This window comes from Microcebus murinus, chromosome 6 (genome assembly GCF_040939455.1).
Source record: "Microcebus murinus isolate Inina chromosome 6, M.murinus_Inina_mat1.0, whole genome shotgun sequence".
In the NCBI taxonomy this organism is placed as follows: Eukaryota; Metazoa; Chordata; class Mammalia; order Primates; family Cheirogaleidae; genus Microcebus; species Microcebus murinus.
In genome coordinates this window covers 103,698,197-103,720,978 of record NC_134109.1, presented here as the reverse complement: position 1 = coordinate 103,720,978, position 22,782 = coordinate 103,698,197, and the positions used below count along the sequence as shown (strand labels likewise).

The window sequence follows — 22,782 nt, the reverse complement described above, 5'->3', positions numbered from 1 at the left end:
GGAGGCGAAGGGGCTAGCCCGGAACAACGAAGCTCCGGGCTGTAACGGGCTTCTGCCCGGGTCTGGACTCATTCACACACACACACACACACACACGTACAAGGCAGGGATGTCTTGCATGAAGGCGTGAAGTAAGGGCACAGTCTCCCACTGCAGGGCTTTTGTTCAACTGTGCAAGCCCAGGGTAGCAAACTGTCCCTTCTCCTGCCCTCAGCTGTCCTGTTAGAGAGGGGCAGCTGTATTGGTACACCACCTCGTGCCAGGCGGGCACCTGGCTTGAGCCGGGCCCATCTGAATCCCTTCACGGGAACTTAGAATTGGGCCTAGGAAAGTCCAGGCTCATTTGACTTCTCTCTCCGGTGGAAGAGAGACAAACCTGGGAGCTGCTGGCTAAGGCCATGTGCTCCCATGTTTCCTGGGACGTAGGGAAGGCAGCCCGCAGGGAGAGAGAAGGATGAAACAGCAACAGAGCTGGCGGAGGTGACTTCCTGGGCTCCCCAAGTCTCAGCCCTGGCTCCTGTCAGTCCCCAAGGCCTAGCTGCATCCTTATGCTTAGGTTCCTTAACACAGTAACTGCCATGTGAGTTGTATTTAACTCACGCTAGTTTTGAGTCCAGGGCTCATGAAGCATATATGTAACTCACACGTCTCTTCACCTTGGGAGCCACGTGGTGCGCAGGCAACTCACGCTGACGTGCTGTAGCCTACGTGTCACATGATGGCTGCCCCCCTGGGCAAAACCCTGCAGTTGGTTTGTGAAAATCTTACTTGTCAATGTTCTTATTGCTATAATTATATGATATAATGTAATAATTATTTTTTTTATTTATTTTTTTTATTTTTTCACATTTCCTAATTCAGTGTATGTAATAATAATTTAAGTATTTTAATAACATTAAGCACTATTAAGTAATTATTTAATTGCATATAACTCACACACTGGAAACAATAAAAAATAACAAATTTTTCATTAAATTAGAAAGGATCGTTTTGTTTTCAAAGTTTTTATTCTGTTTTTGTAATAAAACACTGTGGCCCCAAGGAATATTTTTTTTCCTAATGTGGCAGTCAATGTGTTAAGATGCCCCAGTATCCTTATAATATAAAACCTCTCTTGTCATCAACCTGTCCCCAGTTGTTTTGAGCAGTGACAACCACAAGAATGTTAATCAAAGCAATCTGGGGCACATGCCTCCTTCTCTTTCCCCACAGTGTGACTCTGGTCACCTGCCCAGCTTCCTCGAGGGTGACTTCAGCCCGAAGGACAGTATCCTACAGGCAATAGCAGTTGACAGGGAAAGACAGTCCCCATCTCCTTCTGTGGCCCCTCAGTCTCCCCACCCTGTGCTCCAGTCCCCTGGGTCCTTGTGCAGCCTCTGACGTGCACAGCCCTGCCTCCCACACACAGAGGTCCCTAGTCAGGCCTTTCCTGGCTGACCTGAGGACCGAGGGCGGTGGGACAGAGGAGGGAGAGCACGCACAGGTGTGCACTGCCTAGCCGGCCACCGGTCTCCACTGACGCTAGATCTTGGGGACCGTCTTCAAAGAGGCTGTGTGGGCTTCGGAAGCTTAGACCAGTCCATCCAGAAAGAGGAAAAGAAAAGGATTTATCTGCCAACCCCTGCCTCTTGTGGGTCGAACATTCACCCCATAGAGAGTCCAACAGTCCTGTACTTCTAAGGCCAAAGGTGTGGGGTCAAGGGGAGGGGGGTCAGCTGTCGCAGCAGCTGGAATAAAACAAGCGGCAAAGCCCTGGTGCGGCTGAGAGGGTCTTAGGTGGTGCACTGCAAAGGATCTGACACAGCTATAACTGAAAAGGAGTGAGAGCCTCTACTATAAAATGAAAGTCACGAGCACTGAGCTGGATAATCCCAAAGGACCTTCTCAGAGAAATCTGAAAGTTTTCTCAAAGCTGGTCACTGAAACTGCAGCTCAGAGAGCTGAGGCCAGTTGCCCCTCTGCCGTGCAGGGACCACGGCCCCAGAGGGGCGCAAACAAGATCCTAAAAATCGTATTCCCCAGTGCCCCAAGAGTTGGCACCAACTTTACGTCCTGTATTCAAATTTCCATACACTCTAAGAGGTAATGCATATGATGTTTTTAAAGTGCCCTGGCAGGATGGGAAAGAGAGGGGCTGATAATCCCACCAGACTGGGGAATTCTCATCTTGTTCGTTCAGGAAGGCCTGGCCCCCCCTGCCAGCTTGTACTCCCCTCCACCCAGAGGGCAGCTGCCGGCTGCAGGCAGGAGGCAGAAGGCAGGAGGCAGATTTGTTGGTCTTTAAGGGATTGGAGGATTAAATGGGTCAGAAAAGCTTCCTTTGCACAGATGGCTGGAAGCCCACCACGTATTAAATCGATGATTACATTATGGGCACCTCATGTCCCTCCCTCCAGAGCCCAGCAGGTTTGCAAAGCCTGCAAAGGATGAGAGATTGGGGTCAGAGCAGGAAGCCCCACTCTTTCTTCTCTGGTGTGTATCTAGATCAATCTGTGGATCAGATTCATCCGAATTAAACGTGGGACCCAGCCCAGGCATTGTCAATAGCTGACCTTGAGCACTCTACTTCAGGACTTGGGTGTCCTCTGCTGCACAATAGGGACATCACCTGCTGGCTCATGACAGTGAGGATCAAAAGAGAGAAAGCCAACTGCAAAGCAAATGTGTGCTTCAGGGAGCCAGGGTGGGGACTGAGGTGTGGCCTGTGGGCTGCTAGAGCCCAGAATGGGGCTGATGGAAAATGACCTTGAGCCAGGCAACTCCAGCCTCCCACAGCTGAGACAAGACATACAGGTTCTGACCAAGGGGGAAAGGAATAAACTCAATAAAACTCTCCCAAGAAAAAATACAGCAAACAAAATAGAATGGAAATAGGCATAGCTCAACCCCTCACATCGTGGAGGAAAACGTGAGGTCCAGAGAGAGACTGTCATAAATGACTAGCGACAGGCTCTCGGCCAAGTGTTTCTCGTGCATTACTTCATTTAATCATCACAACCCCAAAGCGGTAGGTGCAATAGGCCGCTTCTTGTTATAGATGAGTAAACTGAGGCTGAGAGGGGTGGAGCAATTTACGTGTTACAGCAAGTTTGCAGGGGCCCAGGGCTGAAGTCCAGGCAATCCGCGCTGCAGATGGTTCTCAGATTTGGGCCTTTGTTCTCTTTGCTCATGGGGATACTGCCCTCTTAGGTTCCGGTTGTCATCTATACTCCCACAACTCACAAGTCTGTCCTCCTGCTCCCAGGTCTCACCTAAGCTTCAGACCATGGGTCCAACAGCCTTCCTGACCCATCTCAAGCTCAATGTGCCCAAGGTTGAGTCTTCATTTACCCTAAACCTGCTCCCACCCACTTACCAGGTGGTGTCTTCACCATCCACCCAGATGCAAAACCTGGCCACCACCCGAACTTGTCGCACCTCACCCCTACATCCAAGCACCAAGTCCCAGCCACAGTGCCTGCCACGTGACTCCTGATGTCACAAACTCTTCTTCCCACTGTTACGGTTAGCAGTCTAGGCCCCTCTCTAGAACTGCAACCCACGTGCTGCACCAGGTGCCACAGGTGCAAGCCTCCAGCCCTGCCTCCTCTCATCCACCCCTACACTGCGGATGGGAGGTACTGGAATGCGAAAATGATGTGCCTCTCCCCTGCCCAACATCCTTCATCTGCTCCCTATTACCTTCATGATAAAGGCCCCCCCCATCTGCACCTGTCCCTCTCCCAGAGAGCTGCTGCTCTTCCTCCCTGCCCTCTGCTCCCATCACTGAACTTTCCATTCCCCAACAAACACCAGCCTCTCTCCAGACACTGGGCCTCCCGGCAGGCTGCTCCCTCACCCAGAACACTGGTCCCCACCCCCTGTGTTTGGCCAGCTCCTGCTCACACTAGAGTGTCAGCTCGGAAGTCCAAGTCACAGCTAGGATGTCCGTCCTCCTGAAGCCCTGTGTGACCCCCAACCTCTGTGTCTCTGCCCTCACAATACTTTCCCCTGACACCACTTACCAGTAAACCCGAGAGTGAGCACGGGTGGGTAGGGCTTGTCTGCTCCACCCGCACAGAGTGCCGCGCACAGCAGGAGTTAGCAGAGTTTGAACGAGAGAGAGCAGAGAGACTTTTCCAAAGCCACAAAATCTAAGACAGGGTGACAAAGCCATGACTGGAATCTGGACCACCCCACCCCACCTTGGAGAGAATTCGCTGGTTCCCTTGCGTCCTAACGTCCTAACCCACAATTACTTAGCTCTGTTACAGCAAGTGTCACAGCGGGTGGTCCTGAGGACAAACCCAGCAGCGCACTGAGAGTCGGAGAATCAAAGTTTATTCCCAGGCTGGCTCAGAGGGGTCTCACCACCAAATTCTGAGCCCAGTCTACCTGATTTTTCCCACTTTTGTTAAGTTGGGGTGGTCCTAGGAGTGGGGTATCAGGTGGTTAGTTGACATGCCAGGTAATAGGTTCAGTGTTATGTTGATGCCAGATAGTAGATTAGTTGATGGGTCAGGTAACAGGTTAGTATTATGCTGACGTGGGTCTTCCCCGAGTGGTGGGGTCTCCGGTGGCTGATGCCAAGTAATGGGGATTTCCCTTATCAGCTCCCAACATCAAGAGTCACAGGGTTGACATTTTAAGAAGACACAACTTTCATCTGAAGAAGGAAGGAGCCTAGCACAGCTTGGAAGTATGTGAAACCTTCTGCCTTCCTGTCCCCCAAGAAATGCTGCCTCGCCTCCTCCCGAGCGCAGCATTCGAGTCATCTTAGTCTCCTCCCAGGTCCTGACCCCGCCCCGCGCAGTACCCGGCCTCGGCCAGCCTAGGCGGATTCCGGGCGGCCAGGCCAGGCAGATTCCGGCGGCCAGGCAGGGGACCCTAACAAATCCCAGCCCCCACCGAGTCACGCGCCCCGCGCGGGCAGGCCCTCCCCGCCCGCCGCGCGCACAGGACGCTGTCCTCGCCGCGCCAGCCCCTCCCCGCGCCGGGCTCGGCCCGCCTCTCGCCCTCCTCCCTCCTTTCCCTCCCCGTCCCTCCTCCTCTTCCTCCCTCCCTCCCTCCTTCCTGCTCCCTCCCGCCCCGCCCCCGCCGCCCCGCGCTCTCCGCGGCGTCCCGCCCCCGCGCGCGGCCGGCCGACCGGCTCTCCCCAGGCAGGCGGGCCGAGGCCGGCCGCGGGGCAGCCATGGAGGCGGCGGCGCGGAGGCGGCAGCACCCGGGAGCGGCGGGCGGCCCGGGCGCTCAGGCGGGCGCCTCCTTCCTGCAGGCCAGGTGGGCGCGCCGGCGGGTGGCGCGGGCGGGCTGCGTGCCGGGCCCGGTCCGCGCCACGTGACGCGGTGGGGGCGGCCGGGGCGGACTTCCCCGTGCGGCGCGGCCCGGAGCGGAGCCCGGGAGGCTTGGGGGCGCGGAGCCCTCGCGGCTGCTCGCTCGAGCCCCCTCCGCGGCCCCTTCTCTTCCTGGGGAGCCGGGGGCCCGCCGAGGCTCAGCGCCCCCTGCTCCGCCGCCGCTCGGTGGGGGAGCCCCCGCCCGGAGTGGGAGGTTTTCCTTCTCCGGGCGCAGCCCCCACGACCCGGCCGGTGCTAGGACAGTCGCGCCGCCGGGAGAGCTCCAGGGTCAGGGAAACTTGGGTGGGGGTGGCAGGCCACGCATGAGCTCATTCGGGCCTCCAGCTCATCTGCAAGTTTAGGGTGCCACCTCCAAGTTCTCGGAGTCCCCGCAGCCCTGAATAGGGCTTGGATTCTGCTGTTAATCAGAGGCTCACTCCTTCCCCTGGGAAACCCAGGAAGGTGAGAATGTTATGGAAGAGACTTCAGAGACGTGTGGCGGCGCCCATCTCTGGATGGATGAATGAGGAACCGTCGTCTCACCAAAAGCAAACAGTAGGCAGAATCGTCCTGTCCGGTTTCTAGGGTGCTTCGATACCCTCTGCTGCAGCTGTGCTTTACTTGCATGTCTCTACTGACAGGGTGCTCATTGCCTATCAAGGTAACCCATTCCAGTTTCCACCTGACCTGTTGACAGTTGTATCATGATCAAAGCGTTATAATTAATGCCCATGATTAAATCAAATAACGCAGAAGGGCTTAGAGTTTTAAAAAGCAACAGTCCACTGTTCCACCTCTCCCTGGTACCACAGATAATCACATTAGCTTCTTTTAGCTATTTCTACCAATTAAATTTATATTTTTAAATAATAGACTAACCATAATAACAAACATTGTGTAGTACTTTCTGTGGACCAGATAGATCCTGCTCGGGGTTTTTAGATGTATTAATTCAACCCTTGAGACAGTATCTAGTATTATCCCCATTGTACAGGGGAGAACATTTAGGCCCACAGAAGTTAAGTAACTTAAGATCTGGTTAGTGGCAGAGCTGGGATGTGAACCCAGGCAGTCTTCAGAGTTCATACTCTTAAAAGCTGTGCTCATATGATACTTCTTAGTTTATTACTAACTGACTTCCCTGTGTGATTTGTCCCACTTATGCCTCCTCCATCTTCCTAAAATGATTCTTTCTTTTTTTTTTTTTGTTTTTTTGAGACAGAGTCTCACTTCGTTGCCCAGACTAGAGTGAGTGCCTTGGTGTCAACCTAGCTCACAGCAACCTCAAACTCCTGGGCTCAAGCAATCCTGCTGCCTCAGCCTCCCGAGTAGCTGGGACTACAAGCATGCGCCACCATGCCTGGCTAATTTTTTCTATATATATTGGTTGACCAATTTCTTTCTATTTATAGTAGAGACAGAGTCTCGCTCTTGCTCAGGCTGGTTTTGAACTCCTGACCTGGAGCGATCTGCCCGCCTCGGCCTCCCAGAGTGCTAGGATTACAGGCGTGAGCCACCGGCCTGGCCTAAAATGATTTTTTATCACTATTTTTTGGTTTTCCTATTGTTACCTTTGTAGCCTTAGGGGATATGCATATAACATTGTTTCTTTTTTGGTCAGCCATAGGCAGTATCTCGTGATTTTGTTTTTATTTTTTTTTATTTATTTTTTTGGAGACAGAGTCTTACTCTGTTGCCTGGGCTACAGTGCCTTGGCGTCAGCCTAGCTCACAGCAACCTCAAACTCCTGGGCTTAAGCAGTCCTTCTGCCTCAGCCTCCCAAGTAGCTGGGACTACAGGCATGAGCCACCATGCCCGGCTAATTTTTTTCTATATATACATTTTTAGCTGGCCAATTAATTTCTTTCTATTTATAGTAGAGATGGGAGTCTCACTCTTGCTCAGGCTGGTTTCGAACTCCTGACCTTGAGCGATCTGCCCGCCTGGGTCTCCCAGAGTGCTAGGATTACAGGCGTGCCTGGCCCATTTCCTCATTTTTTTGTTCAAACTTTCCATCATGTCTGGTATTTCACCATTTTTTATATAGAACCCAGACCAACCCGTCTGTAGTCCCCATTTGTGTATCGCTGCTTGACTTCTTCAGGTTGAGACCCTTCCTTTTCTGCTAGGCAGTACTGCACATGCTGCTGACTTTTAACTATATGGTATGCACTCCCCACCTGTCATGGTGTCAGTTTCCCCATATGGTAGGTATGTCAAACCGTGGAGGAGAGAAAAGATCACCTTGTTTCAGGTTACCAGCCATTGTGCTTTTCACCATTGTTCCCAGCAGCAGTTGCTGGTGGCTGAGACCTAGGGCTGGCACAGGCCGGGGGCTCAGTGTGCAAAGTCTTTGGAGTCAGGACCTGGACGCAGGTTTTCTCATCCCTAGGACAGGGGCTGCGGGAGAGGATGCCTTTACCCTCCACGATTTGCCTCCTGTGGCCACAGTCTCAGTAGAAGAAAACCAGTCAGATGCTGATCAGTCTTCATTCCCAGGCTAGGTGTCTGCCCTATCTTTGCCCTTTTTTCTCCCCAGCCCTGCTAAGCTGGGCTAGACTAATGACAGGGATTCCCGTTGACTGAGGTGCTCCCTGAGGTAGAAGAAGTATTTCCTGAGTTGCCATAGCTGCAAGAGACACACACCTAAGTGCTTCCCTCGGCTTCTAGAATCCCTTTCTTCCTTGTACTGAACTCTTTGCCCAGTGGGAGGTTCCAGAGCAAAACACAGAGGGCTCTTCTCCTCCTCTGTCCAAATTCTTCAGGCCTGGACGTTTTATCACTGTCTGCTTTTTGAGGCCTTGCCCTGATGGTCACTAGAGGAAGGGACAGGGTGGGGCCTCAATGCTGGTCACTCGTCTCAGACCCCTGGGCTGCCCTCACAGTTACTTTCTGAATGTCTGCCAGTTCTGAAGACCCAGCCGCCCCTCCCTCTCTTCCTCTGCCCCCAGCAAGCCAGGCATCTCAACTCCACGCGGAGCCTTCCTCTGACTTCCACCTCCAGGCCTTTGACCCTGCCTGCCTGCTGCTTTCTGTCTACTTAAATCCACCCGTTGGTTCATGCAGGCTCCCTTCCTTCATGCAGGCTTTGCATGCGGCTCCCCTCCACACCAATCCCTTTCTAACGTGGTCTCCTAATAAGCCACATGGCTTACTAAAATAATCAAAAACAGAAGAGCAAGCTGCTGAGAGCACATGTATTGCATTCACATAAACCTGGGTTTGAATTCTGTGCTGTTCAGGACTCCTAGGTTGCAAGTGACAGAGAGCCAGTGTGAACCCTTAGCAAAAGGGAGTGTGTCGGCCCATGTGGCCAGACCACTGACCTGTGGATGCCTGGAACTGGGAACACAAGCACTAGCGGGGCCTCTTCTCCCTTGTTTCCCTGACCTTCTGCAGGGTCTGTGTTCTCCCCTGGCTGTCTCTTGAGGGTGGAACCTTGGCTGCAGGCAGCCCTGGGATTGCATCCTTAGCGCCCCAGCACCAGGAAGGAAGGAGCTCTTTCCCCCACCTTTAGTTATAAAGTCCCACTGGGCCAGCCTGGGTCATTGGCCCTCCCTATGGCCAAGAAGACATCATCTCTTACCAGAAGCAGCAGCAGGAAGGAAACAGGCAGACAGGACTGGTGGCTGCGGCTCGTTACCACATGGGTGACCTGGCTAAGCACTTAACCCCTCCAAGCTTCAGCATCCCCACCTGTACAGCAGGAGGGTGCTCAGTAAGTGGTGGGTGGGGGCACTGAGTAGAGCAGACCGGAAGACTTAGTTGACCTGGGGAAGGCCCATGCCACCTGTCTTGCTTGCCACCAGAAGGTGCTGCGATCCCCAAGAGCTTGCCTCCCTGTCCTGGGTGGCTCTGCCAGCCCAGTATGGCTGGTCCTTGGGCTTGGTTGAGAAGGGCCCTGGGAAATTAACAGAAGCGATAGCGGCATTGACAGAGGGAAGTCTTGGTGCCTCTGAGCTCATGTTTGCCCCTAGAAAAGCAGCAACTGGTAATTGTGACCGTTCTAAATCAGCCAGTCACTGAGCTGGGAATGCTGGAGAATACAGCTACGTGTCCCACAGCGCCAGTGGGACAAAGGGGACACCTTTGTCATCTTAGTCACCTCAGTCATCTTAGGGGGCAGGGGGCTGCTTGTCACTAGCAATGTGCCAGTAACGGCAGGAACGCCGCAAAGGGGATTTGGACTTTGATGGGCGGGCGGGGGAGACACTAAAGGGCACCAGCTTTCTGGAGGGTTGAGAAGGGACAGCACGCTCCAGCCCCATCTGGCACGGCCAGACCGAGCTAGCAGGGAAGCGTCCCCTGGAGTGGGCTGGTGGGACTTTGGGGGAAGTTTCCTCGGGGAAGCCTTCCCGGAGGAGGCGGCCCTGGCCCTTGAACTTGGGCGCACCTGCGGACAGCAGATGACCGACTGCTTTGTGAGAGGCGCGGGCGCCCAAAGGTGTGTTGAGCTGGTGTTCCACTTCTTGCTGTGTCTCCCACATCAGGGAGTCCCTGCAGGCCTCCCTCTCAGCTGCGACCACTGTGGCCTGGGAGAAGAGGGACACCAGCCGCCCGAGCTCAGCCCCTCGCAGTTCAGGGGCCCGGGGCATGGAGGCCTGTCCCTCTCAGTCTCTCTAAGGCACTTGCACTGGAGGCTCTGCGTGCTCCAGCGCAGGCCGCGTGCCCTTCCCATAGGCCATCGCTGTGGGCACGGCTCTGGGGCCCAACCATTTGGGGTCATCTCCTTGGCCGTGTGACCTTGAGCAAGTTAACCTCTTGGGCCTCAACTTTTTCACTTGTAAAACGGAGGCAATATTCCAACCTTAAAGGGTTTCTGGGAGGACTAAATGAGTTAGATGCGATGATGCATGCAAGCAGCTAACAACAGTGCCTGGAGCATGTAAGCACCCAGTAAAGTGTAGCTGCTGCCATCCCTCATCTTGTCCATGTTTTTAGCCACATTTACATCCTTTGCCTTATTTGATTTCCCCCATTCTTCTTTTTTTATTTTTATTTTTTGAGATGGAGTCTCGCTCTGTTGCCCAGGCTAGAGTGCCATGGCATCAGCCTAGCTCATAGCAACCTCAAACTCCTGGGCTCAAGCGATCCTCCTGCCTCAGCCTCCCAAGTAGCTGGGACTACAGGCATGCACCACCATGCCCGGCTAATTTTTCTGTATGTTTTTAGTTGGCCAATTAATTTCCTTCTATTTTTTTTTTTTTTTTTTTTGAGGTAGAGTCTCGCTTTGTTGCACAGGCTAGAGTGAGTGCCGTGGCGTCAGCCTAGCTCACAGCAACCTCAAACTCCTGGGCTCGAGTGATCCTTCTGCCTCAGCCTCCCGAGTAGCTGGGACTACAGGCATGCGCCACCACGCCCGGCTAATTTTATATATATATATTAGTTGGCCAATTAATTTCTTTCTATTTATAGTAGAGACGGGGTCTCACTCTTGCTCAGGCTGGTTTCGAACTCCTGACCTCGAGCAATCCGCCCGCCTCGGCCTCCCAGAGTGCTAGGATTACAGGCGTGAGCCACCGCGCCCGGCCTAATTTCCTTCTATTTTTAATAGAGACGGGGGTCTCCCTCTTGCTCAGGCTGGTTTCGAACTCCTGACCTTGAGCGATCCGCCTGCCTCGGCCTCCCGGAGTGCTAGGACTACAGGCGTGAGCCACCGCGCCCCTCGCCCGGCGGATTTCCCCCATTATTCTTTAGGGGAGAACGCCCAGCAGTTACCATCCCCGTTTGGGAGCTTCCTTCCTCACTCACAGGGGAGCCGTGGTCAGGGCAGCTGAAGTCCCCCTTCCCCACGACCACAGGGCCCGGCCCGGTATTCCTGCCAAAACTCTTTCCCTAGAACTCAGTCGTGAGTGTCTCCCCTGGCCCTCGAGTCCCCAGCCCCTGCTGTGGCTGGTCCTGGGGGAAGAGTCCCACAGGAGGCGAGGACTGACCCCTCCGTCCGCGTCCCCCAGGCACGGCTCCGGCAACACCGAGGAGGCCGCCCGCGCGCCGCCCTTCCACCTGGACCTCTGGTTCTACTTCACGCTGCAGAACTGGGTTCTGGACTTTGGCCGCCCCATTGCCATGGTGAGTGTGAGGCTGTGGACAGAGCCCTGACCGGCGCCGGGGACTTGGTGTGACCTGCATTCGCCGAGTGACCGTAGACAAGTCACTTCCCCTGTATCCCCCAGTAAACTGAAGAGAACAGTGGGGCTGCCGTCCTGTCCCTTAGCTCCGTGCCTGGGGTGGGTCTGGCAACTGACAGCAAGTGCGGGCAGGGGTCGGGAAGCCTGGCTAGTCACACTGCGCGACTCTGAGCGGTCACACCGTAACCGCCTGTAGCGAGTGTCTCCAAGCAGGCGAACCAGGTCATCCAGAACACCACCTCGACAAAGGCCACGGGGAAGGAAGGGGAGTGCCCGGCCATCCTTCCCCACCGCCCTGGCCGCGGCATTTTTCTGGAGCGCAGGCTGCTTTTGCATATTATAGATGCCTCTGGCCTCAGTGCTTGGTAGTGCGTGTGGGGCGACCATCCCTTCCCTCCTGGCTGCTGCGTCCGTCAGTGCCCAGTGGCGGCCTCCACACGAGAGACCAGTACTGGAAGCTCCAAAGCCCCTCACTTGTAATAGATAGATGGGTGGAAAGACAGACAGACAGACAACAGAATGTGAAAACCATTGAGGTACCACCATGTACCACATTGTTATTTGTGGGGAGTTGGGAGGTATAAAAATAACAATATCCAATGCTGAAATTCACAGCCCATACATGCTAGCGATTATGCAAATTAGCAGAGCCCTCTGGAAAGCAGGTTAGCCAGGTAATAACTAGTGCTTGGACTAATACCTAACACAGTAAGTGCTCAGTACATTTTTATTGAATGAAGTAATTGTTATAATAATTACAGCAAGATAAAAATGGCAGCTAACCTACATTGAGTACTTACTCGGTTCTGAGCTCTTTACATGTTTAAAATTAATTAATTCTCATATCATCACTATTATTAATCCCAATTTATAGATGAGGAAACTTGAGGATAGAGAGTAACTGGCTCAAGGTCACCCAAGTGGCAAGCGGAGGAGCCAGCCTCTGACCCAGGCATTCTGGCCCCAGAGCCCACCCCCTTCCCGACAAGGTTCAGCTCTTCCTCACATAAGCATCTAGAACCCTGACATCCTGACCCAGTACTGTCCCTTCCAAGAATCTGCCCCGAGGACGGCATCAGCAGGAAGACAATGGCTTCTCACCCAACGCTGTTCACTGCAGTGTTGCTCATAATGGCCAGATCTTGGAAGTGACTGCGGTGTCCAGCAGTAGGGACTGGGTGAATCGGCTTTGCTGTATCCATTACAGAGAGCGTTTCCCGGCCGTTAAACAGAAACTGTGAACACTGTAGAGCAACCTGGAATACTTACGGAGAAGAAGGGTGCCTACAAGGCAAGGAGACTGATTGCAAGTCAGTAACAGTCTCATCTGCCTGAGATCAAAGACTCGGTGGGCACAAAGGAAAGCTGTCCTGGCAGTGGGAAGGGCGTTGTTGGATGCTGCCCTCCTTTCTGTAGATTTGTTTTGTAAGGTTTGCATGTCACTGTTTAAATGTGGGAAAAAGAAGAGGGATTGAGCCAGGAGTCAGGACGTCTGGTCAGGTTGTGGGTGACCTTGGGCAACTCCCTGTCCTCTCGGTTTCATTTTTCTCATCTCCAAGAAGACTAGCTGCTCTGAGCCCTCTTCCAGAATGAAGGTCCCACGTAGGGGGGGCCAGAGGAGCTTCCATCAAACTGGTCTGGGGAGAGGGAGAAAGGCCAGGAGCGGGCTGGTGGCTCTCCTCACTCACTTAGGGCTCAGCCTAACTGGCCTAACAGGGTCTCCTGTTGGGCACATCACTTCCCCCATCCTGCCCAGAACTGCTGTGGCCACTACAACCCTACGTGGGACTTGTTGGGAGAGTGTACATCTGAAAAGCTCATGTATACACTGGCGCTTTTCAAATGCATGCCTTATAGTCCCAGATTTATAATAACTAAAAATAAAAAGCGTTTACAAGTTATAAAAGTAACATGTTGTAGTTGTAACATAAAGGAGTAAAGTTAGGCTGGGCACAGTGGCTCATGCCTGTAATCCTAGCTCTCTGGGAAGCCGATGCAGGTGGATCGCTCAAGGTCGGGAGTTCGGGACCAGCCTGAGCAAGAGCGAGACCCTGTCTCTACTAAAAATAGAAATTAATAGGCCAACTAAAAATCTATATAGAAATCTATATAGAAAAAATTAGCCGGGCATGGTGGCACATGCCTGTAGTCCCAGCTACTCCAGAGGCTGAGCCCAGCAGTCTGAGGTTGCTGTGAGCTAGGCTGACACCACAGCACTCTAGCCCTGGCAACACAGTGAGACTCTGTCTCAAAAAAAAAGAAGCCTACCCCTTTCCACTCTCACTGTTGAAAATTTGGGGAACATCCTTCCACACCTTTCTCTGCTCATACAAACATATATATATCCTTTTTCTTTTTTTCTAACCAAAATGAGAGTTGACTTTATACCTTATTCTTTTTATTTTTTGAGACAGAGTCTCACTTTGTTGCCCAGGCTAGAGTGAGTGCCGTGGCATCAGCCTAGCTCACAGCAACCTCAAACTCCTGGGCTCAAGCTATCCTGCTGCCTCAGCCTCCCAAGTAGCTGGGACTACAGGCATGCGCCACCATGGCCGGCTAATTTTTTTTTCTATATCTATTAGTTGGCCAATTTCTTTCTATTTATAGTAGAGACGGGTCTCGCTCTTGCTCAGGCTGGTTTTGAACTCCTGACCTCGAGCAATCTGTCTGCCTTCGCCTCCCAGAGTGCTAGGATTACAGGCGTGAGCCACTGCACCCAACCTATACCTTATTCTTCAACTTGCTTGTTTTACTTTAGAATATTTTATGAGCTGAGTACGGTGGTACATGCCTGTAGTCCCAGCTACTCAGAAGGCTGAGGCAGGAGGATCACTTGAGCCCAGGAGTTCAAGGCCAGCCTGGGAAACATCATGAGACCCTGTCTCTAAAAAGTAAAAATAAAAAAATAATATAAAATATCATTACCTTCCTGGTCCTCATTCAGTGTAAAAAAAAAATATATATATATCATTACCGTTAATGGCTACTTAACCTTCCATAGTAAAGAAGTACTATGATGTATTCAGCTAGTCCCGTTTGATTGAAGAGTCAGCCTATTTCTGGGACTTTGCCATCACAGAATGTTCCAGCAAACATATATTAATATATCTCGATATAAGCAAGGATACAGATATGTGCACGTACACACACATTGAGTGAGAGAGAGAGATTTCTGTGTCCTTAGAGTCTTTTTTCTATAGGTTTGTTTTGTCCAGTGTGGGATTTCGGAGGTAAAAGAGACAACCATTTAAATCTTTGCCTGAAACTTTTGGTCATTACGTATGTTTTCAGTCAACAGATACTAGGAGCACAGTTTGGTAAAATGTTTTGACCTTGCCATAGCAGTTTTCACACTGGCCTGGACAAGCAGGAACGGCCCGGTCTCCCTTCCTCTCTCAGGGAAGGTGGGGAAGGAAGAATTGAAGCTACTCTGTAGGAAGTACTTATTTTCTACTCCGTTTCCTAATGTCCCCTTGACTTGACTGGGAAGCAGTCCGCCCACTCCGTGGATAGCACGTTTCCCACGCCAGGCCCAGGGTCAGGACACACCGTCGTCACGGTACGCCCTTGGAGTGCCAGAGCCCTAAGGGTCCAAGTAGACTACCTGGGCCACCTCTCTTGTGTTACTTAGGGGGAAACTGAGGCCCAGAGAGGGAAAGGACTAGGCCAGGGTCACCCAGGAAGTTGGGGCACAACCAAGTCCCAAAGGAGCCTCCCGACTCCCAGGCTGGTCTCCAGGGAGATCCTACTGGGCGAGGGGCACAGGGTCAGGTCCTGGATTTACATCTACTGTGTGACTGGGGGACAAGTCTGCTTACTGTTTTGGGGACTCAGTTTCCCTATCTGTGAACACCTTCATCCCAGGGCTACCAAGAGGGCCCCCCTAGAGATCACAGCAAGATCTAAGTGCATGCGATGGGGGTGGGGCAGGCTCCCAAAGGCTTCATGTGCCCAGGTGAGCCTGGTCTTCTCTTTGCTCTTCTCCTTGCTCCCCAGCTGGTGTTCCCTCTCGAATGGTTTCCGCTCAACAAGCCCAGCGTGGGGGACTACTTCCACATGGCCTACAACGTCATCACGCCCTTTCTCCTGCTCAAGGTACAGTCCAGGTCCTCCCCCGCCCCCCATCCTCATTCCTCCCATGACCTGGCAGGAGGCTGGTGCCAAGGCCTGTGCCCTGGCTCAGGCACTTCCCTGCCTACTTCGGGGGCCCAGGGGAGGCAGAGCCGGAGGGAGGGAGAAGGCCGCCACAAGGAGGGGCATTTGATGTGGCCTCAGCCTGGTGTGGCAGCAGGTGAAGAGGGAGAGGTTCAGGCAGAAGGACCTAAAGACTCGGTTGTGCTTGGAAAATCAGAAGACATTTGGGGAGGCTGAGATGGAAGTGATGATGGGAGGGGGGTGTCCAGAGAGAGGTCAGGGAACCAGTTGGGAAGGCAGGTGGGGGCTGGGCAGAAGGACAGGCAGCAACGGTGGGTGGACTCTATCCTCTGGCCTAGGGAGCCCTGACTTCGAAATGTCACTGGGAGCCCAGAGCAGGGGCTGCTGCCAGCTTCGCACTTTGCCAAATAAGGGCTCTTAAAATTGCTACCCACTGAGCAGCCCTAACCCAAAAATCCAAAATCTGAAACTTTCTGAGCACCAACATGATGCCACAAGTGGAAAATTCCACACATAAGCACTTAACCCAAACTTTTTTCATGCACAAAATTATTGTATAAAATTACCTTCACATATTCTGCATAAGATATATATGAAATATAAGTGAATTTCATGTTTAGACTTGTGTTCCACCCCCCCAAGATATCTCATTATGTATGTGCAAATATTCCAAAATCTGAAAAAAATACAAAATCCACAACACTTCTGGTCCTAAGCATTTTGGTTAGGGATACTCAACCAGTATCGCCATCTACTGTCCCCATCATTTTGTTATGAGGAAAGACAGTTCAAATCTCCAAAAGTAGGAGGGGTATAATCTGGGAACTCAGGGGTGTGTTTTCAGTTCAATAATGTCATGTCAGAAGCACCCGCTCCCATTCCACTCAGAAATCGGGGACCCTTTAGCAGGCCAGCCCAGCTCCCCAGGGGCACGGCCGGGGCTGGTGGGAGGGCTGGGCCTGGAGCCTGGACTTCTGCATTGGAGGCCAGGTTGTCACGGCCATCTCGTGGGTCTGATGTGACCTTGAACATGAATTGTGCCTGAGTCTGTTTCCAACCAGGGGAAAGGGGGTGCTGTTTCTGGCCCCTGCTGGGTTCACGGGCATCCCGTGAGAGACTGGAGGCTGGGCTGGCCCGCTAAAGGGACCACCACTTTTGGAGTGACCCTCCCGATAGTGGCGTCCAGCCCGGCCCGGGTGTGAGGAAGGGAAGCAGAAGGGGTGGTGGGGAGGCGGAGGCAGGGTCATGCTCGTGGCCTCGCTCTGAACCCCAGCTCGTGGAGCGGTCCCCCCGCACCCTGCCGCGCTCCATCACCTACGTCAGCATCATCACCTTCATCATGGGCGCCAGCATCCACCTGGTGGGTGACTCCGTCAACCACCGCCTGCTCTTCAGCGGCTACCAGCACCACCTGTCTGTGCGCGAGAACCCCATCATCAAGAATCTCAAGCCCGAGACACTGGTGAGGCCACCTCCGCCCCCCACGTGGAAGCCCTGTGGGCACAGTCTGCCCTCAAAGGCCCCAGGAATCGCCCCAGCCCGTCACTGCCCCTGTCCTTCTGTAAAGGCACTGCCGCCCTCGCCAAGCTAGCATGCACATGCATCGGCAGGGAGTGGCGCGTTGAGGGGCTCCCACCTGGGCCCTCTCAGGGAGGGCAGGGCCCTGGGTAGGGAGTGAGGGCAGTTGGGGGAGGCCCGGGGTGGGCGGAGGGTGGCCAGAGGGGCTGCTTGGGGTCCCTGCACGCCCCGGGACCCACGTCCCCTCTAACCCGCAGATCGACTCCTTTGAGCTGCTTTACTACTACGACGAGTACCTGGGCCACTGCATGTGGTGAGTGAGGGCCGGCCGTCGGTCCCAGGGGCCCAGCGGCTCGGGACACAGCGGACAGACTGACTAGCCTGGGTTCCTGTGTGTTGAGCGGAGCGCCCGGAAGGGCTCCTCTTTCTCTGGAAGGCGCCCTCAGGTTGCCCCGCCTGCCCCCACCTGTCCCCGGCCCCCGCCTGCCCCCTCCTGCCCCCGGCCCCCGCCTCGCCCTCGCCCGCCGCGCCTCCCAGCCCGCAGTGCCCGCGGCAGCCACCAGAGGGCGGCCGTCGTCCCTCCCTCGCCCGGCCCGAGGTGGGGGACGAGGACGCGCCCCGTAAACAGCCCCCAGATGGGGCCGCGGGGCGGGGCCGCAGAGGGTCCCCCGCCGTGTCAGGCCTGCTCTCTGGCCGCGGAGGAGGCTGAGGGGAGCCAGCTGGACGGGAGGGGGACAGTGGGGGTAAGCACAGTGCGGTTTGTGCTCACAACTGCCGGGACAGCTCCCCACTCCGTTCCCCCCTCCCCCAAACCTTCCTTTCCCTCCCCCCACCCGGCGTCCGGCCGAGCCGAGCCTCCGCCAGCTCTCCCGGCCTCCAAGCTCTGCCCGGTGGGGGCTGGGGCCGGGAGGGAGCCGAGGGGTAGCGCGCTGGGCGTGTGGGCGATGGGGTGGGGCGAGGAGACGGGTGGACCGGCAGATGGAAGAGGCGGGTGTGAGAGCGCACCTGGCAGAGGGGAGCCCTTTGCTCAGAAGGGGGAGCGGGTACTTTGGGGTGAGATGTTGGGGGCTGAGGCTGTGCGCTTGGTGAGGGACCCCACAGAGCTCTTGCCTGACCCCCCAGGAGGTGCTACCCTCATCCTTTTTTTTAACCTGGCCCCCGACCCTGCCGGTCCCCAGCCCGCTGGGTCCGCCCGTGTGCAGGCCAGCGCGGGGCGGGGCCGCAGGTGTCTGGGAGTGAGACAGAGACCGCGCCCCTGTGGAGTGAGCGGTGGCCAGGGCGGGGTGGAAGGTGCCCACACCTGTAGCCCGTGTGCACCTGCCTTGCCCTCCCCGCCCTGTTCCTGTCCCACTTACCCCAGCTCGGGAAAGGCTGGGCGGGGTGCAGCGCCCCACAGGCGTTAGTAAACCGGGCTAGTAAACCGGGCGGCAGCCCACCCCCATAGGACGCTGCAAGGAGGCAGCCGGGAGGAGCTGGGGGGGTGGCCAGGGCTGCCCCACAGCCCTCTCACGCACTGGCCTCCCTGTCGCAGGTACATCCCCTTCTTCCTCATCCTCTTCATGTACTTCAGCGGCTGTTTCACTGCCTGCAAAGGGGAGAGCGTGATGCCGGGGCCGGCCCTGCTGCTGGTGGCGCCCAGTGGCCTGTACTACTGGTGAGTGTCCACGTGGGAGGGGCGCTAAGTGGACCACAGACCTGCTGTGTGGCCCCGGGTGACACTGGCCCTCTCTGGGCCCGGCTTCCTCCTGTATCTACTAGGGACTGTGACAGTGCCTTACGGTGGCCTCTTTGCTAGCATGAAGCCGAGGCCGCGTGCGGCAGGGAGGTGGGAGGACGGAGTGAGTTTGCACAGTCTGTCCTTGTGCCTCACCTCCCGGAACCCCAGTGCTGCCCTGGGGCCAGTGAATCCACCTTCAACACCAAGTCCTGGGGAGCTCTGTGGGCCTCAGTTTCCTCTTCTGTGAAATGGGGGACATCTGCCTGTCTACGTCTACCTCTCAGGAGATGGTGAGGATCCTGGGGACTCCCCAGCGAGGAGTTTGTAAAGTGTAAAGCCCCGTGGAGGTGGCGAGACAGCATGGGGGAGGAAGTCAGGGTCTCCGTGTTCCCTCCAGCTCTCTCTTCCCATTACGGAGGACCCAGCCTCGGCCAGGCTCTTGGCCCTCCTCTGTCACTTTGACCTTGGAGATAGGTCCCCCTGGGATTGCAGGTGTTAGAGGAAGGACCTGGGACAGGCCTGGGCCCTTGTCTGATGGGAGACCTCCCTAAAAATGAAAAAGGCCTCCTTTCCCGGGGCAGGCTCCAGCCCATCTCCAGGGCCTGTCCCCTCCCTGGCTGGGAGGGCCCACCAGGCTAACCTGCGTACTCCCTGAGGACAGGATTAAAAGGAATGGGTGGCAACTACAGCTAGAGAGAAAGTGCTTCCTGCCTAGTATTTTTTTTCTTTTTTCTCTTTCGATAACTGGTAGCAGCCTGCCTAGTTCTCATCCTTAGCATGCTGGGTCAGTGATAGCAACAATAGCAGCTGCAGTCGTTTGTTGAACAATATGCTTTTCCAAGTGAGAGATGTACAGAGCTCTTGTAGTAACTTTGAGAGGTAGGGCCATGTATGCCCCTTTGTAAGTGAGAAAAGAAGCTCCAGGATGTCAGAGAAATTCCGCAAGGTCACACAGCCGCTGAGCTGCAGACCTGTGGTCCCTTGAGTGTGACAGTCTGCATCATGGTTCTCCCTAGAGGCAGGGCAGCGGAGCTCCGCTAAGTGCTGCTGAGCTCCTGGCCGTATGTTAGGTACTGCGTTGGGCGTTGCAGGAACCCTGGGTGATCTAAGCCCATGTCCCGGCCTTCAAGGAGACAATGATGACAACCTCCACAAATCGCTGCTGTATTCCAAACTCAAATGCCTACAGGAGCCAAGCAGGGAACAGAAATGCATCAAGCAGACAGCAAGTGAGGCAGTAGGGAATGGTGAGGACTGTGGGAACTGCAGAGTGTGCCTCTGCAGTTCCTCCTTTCTCTAAAAGAGGCAGCTGCTTTCTCCTCTAGTCAGTTTTTATCATGTGGAAATAAAGCTTAATGTGACTGGAGCAGCCAGAAATCCATTTTCAGGTATTCCATTATTTAAATATTGGCAACAAACAACATGAATAGTACCTGTACAAGCCGAATCGATATTCTGCGTACAGGTGTGGCTTAGCGTGGCACAGTTCACTGGGCCGTCTCACCAGGGGGCTCTTCTGACTGCTCCAGAGGGCAGGCTGGGCCCCGGTATGGGAGGGATGCCAGGCAGGACATGGTCCCCATGGCTGCCACCTTGCCTCTCCACCGGCCTCTCCAGGTACCTGGTCACCGAGGGCCAGATCTTCATCCTGTTCATCTTCACCTTCTTCGCCATGCTGGCCCTCGTCCTGCACCAGAAGCGCAAGCGCCTCTTCCTCGACAGCAACGGCCTCTTCCTCTTCTCCTCCTTCGCCCTCACCCTCCTGCTGGTGGCACTCTGGGTGGCCTGGCTGTGGAACGACCCCGTGCTCAGAAAGAAGTACCCAGGTGTCATCTATGTCCCTGAGCCCTGGGCTTTCTACACCCTCCATGTCAGCAGTCATCACTGAGCCCCTGGCACTCCGCTGGGTGGGGAGTGGCACCTGGGCGCGGGGTGTGTGCGGGTGCGGGCGTGGGTGGCATGCGTGTGCAGCCAGTGCTGAGAACACGGGCGGAGCGTGCCTCGCACACAGGGATTGGTGTGTGTGTGCACACGCGGCTGTTTGTGTGTGTGCAGAGTGTGTCATTGTAAGACTTGACTACTCTCGTCAAGTTTCTGTTTGGCTTGGATCTTTTTAGGATGGGAGCTAGTTGCAGAGAGCATGTTTAGGCCAGGATCTGGGCCCCTGCCCTCCTCTGAGCCTGACAGTGTTGGGGGCCCGGCTCAGGGCTGCTCTGTTCTTCCTCTGTGCATGAGAGGCCTGAGTGGGGCTGAGGCCAGGAGGGGACTTGTCATTTTGCCCACCTCCTTCCTGGCTCGTCACTCAGGCCCCCCTGACCCTGGCCGATAGGTTACATGGGTTACATCAACTTCCTGTGCATTGCTGCGCAGAGCACTCTGCCCTCTGGGCCTCATTTGCACTAGATGAGCCCGTGGTCCCAAAGCCGGTCAGTGGGCTGGGGCTGCTGACTCCCCACAGGGCAGCCTGGGGATGGGCAAGCGGCTGTGTCCCGTCACTGCCCTCTCCCAGCCTGGGAGGGTACATGCACCCCAGACCCCCACTCACCCTGGCCCCGGGGAGCTAGGGGCCCCGCTCACTGCCCTGGCTGCGCCGGTCTGGGCCGGGAGTCTGGCAGGGCTGGCTCTCCAGCCCCCATCCCTCCCTCCGCCTGCTCCCACTCCAGAAGAGCGGTGGCACCGTGACCGCAGGTTTCTGACCGGCCCTGCAGGCAGAGTTCTCAATCGCTGGCACTGCTCCCTGAGCCCCGTTGTAGGGCCGGGACACCTGGAGGCTCTCCAGTCGGCCTGTCCCAGCTGAGTCCCATGCCTGCTGCCAGCGGCCTCGGCCCCAGAGCAGGGAGCCTCCTTCGCAGCACATGGGCCTCCCTGCCCGCCCGCCTCCTTGCAGGCATCCGATCCAGGTCCCCTCCTAGCGAAAGGCTCCGGCTCCGGCTCCGTAGCCTCACGTTTATCCTGCGCTGGCCCACGTGTGGGTGCCGGGGCCAGCCTCGCCTTACCCGGGCCCAGCCTCCTCTCTGTGCTCTCAGGGAGCCCTGTACCTCAGACACTCCTTCCATGTTGGGGTCCCCCAGCCCTTGGGTCAGTCCTGTCTGCTGGCAGCATTGGGGGTGTGAATAAAAGCTGGTGTGGGGCCAAGCCCGCTGGCGCCTGTTTCTTGCCCGGGTGTGAGCTGGGGAGGCGGGGCGGCTCCCGGAGTGGAGGAGAGAGAGGCTGCCGCTCTGGGGCCGGCTCCCAGAGGCCGCCCTGGGCAGCCCGGTCTGGCCAAGAGCGGGCACTCCCACGCCCACTGGCTCTGCCACTCCACAGGCTCTTGCGGGTGAGGCCGGGGTGGGCCTCTTCCTCCGGTCAGTCCCAGCTGACCCAGAGGAGGCTGTGGGGGGGGGAGCATCTCCAGTCCTTCCCCCAGGGCTGTCCCTTCGGGCCTCCCAGCTGCTCTGCGGCCTGTTCCAGAGCCTGAGGCAGAGGCTGCCTTTCAGGGGAAGGCGGGAGGCTGGTGGGTTGGAGGTTGGCGCTTAGCCTGGGGCAGGCCCCTGGACCTCTTGGTTCTCAGTCTACCACACCATGACCGGGGACATTACTGGGGCTTGTGTCATCAGACAACACAGAGGAGGGGCGGCGCAGGGCGGGAGATGGCTCGACCCACGCGTCCTGTCCCCCACCTGACCAGCAAATGCCTTTGCCTCCAACCCTGCCTTGGGGACACTGTCCCTGCAACCCCGTCCCAGGGCTGTTCTCCATGAGCAGAGGCACGTCTGACTGTGGGGCTCGAAGCTTACACAATTTTGGGGCCCTTGATAAGAAAACAATAAAAGAAGTGAATAAAAATTCGGCATGAAAGTGAATATTTAGAAAGGAAAAGAAATCACAGGAAATTGTCGGAGGCCTGGAGGCTCGTCAGGATCGGGCAGCTCGCGGAAGCGATTCCTTAGAGTACTCTTGGCCGCGGCCGGGCTTT

General features: G+C 55.5%; 1 protein-coding gene across 1 annotated transcript; it reads left to right on the top strand.

The window, feature by feature from the left end:
* Positions 1-5,074: 5,074 nt before the first annotated feature.
* Positions 5,075-21,964, top strand: CLN6 (CLN6 transmembrane ER protein). The gene is made up of 7 exons (XM_012768362.2): positions 5,075-5,256; positions 11,264-11,378; positions 15,434-15,532; positions 16,866-17,054; positions 17,368-17,423; positions 18,642-18,764; positions 20,445-21,964. The coding sequence occupies exons 1-7, from the start codon at positions 5,171-5,173 to the stop codon at positions 20,713-20,715; spliced, it is 939 nt and encodes a 312-aa protein (XP_012623816.2). The 5' UTR covers positions 5,075-5,170; the 3' UTR covers positions 20,716-21,964.
* Positions 21,965-22,782: the final 818 nt, after the last annotated feature.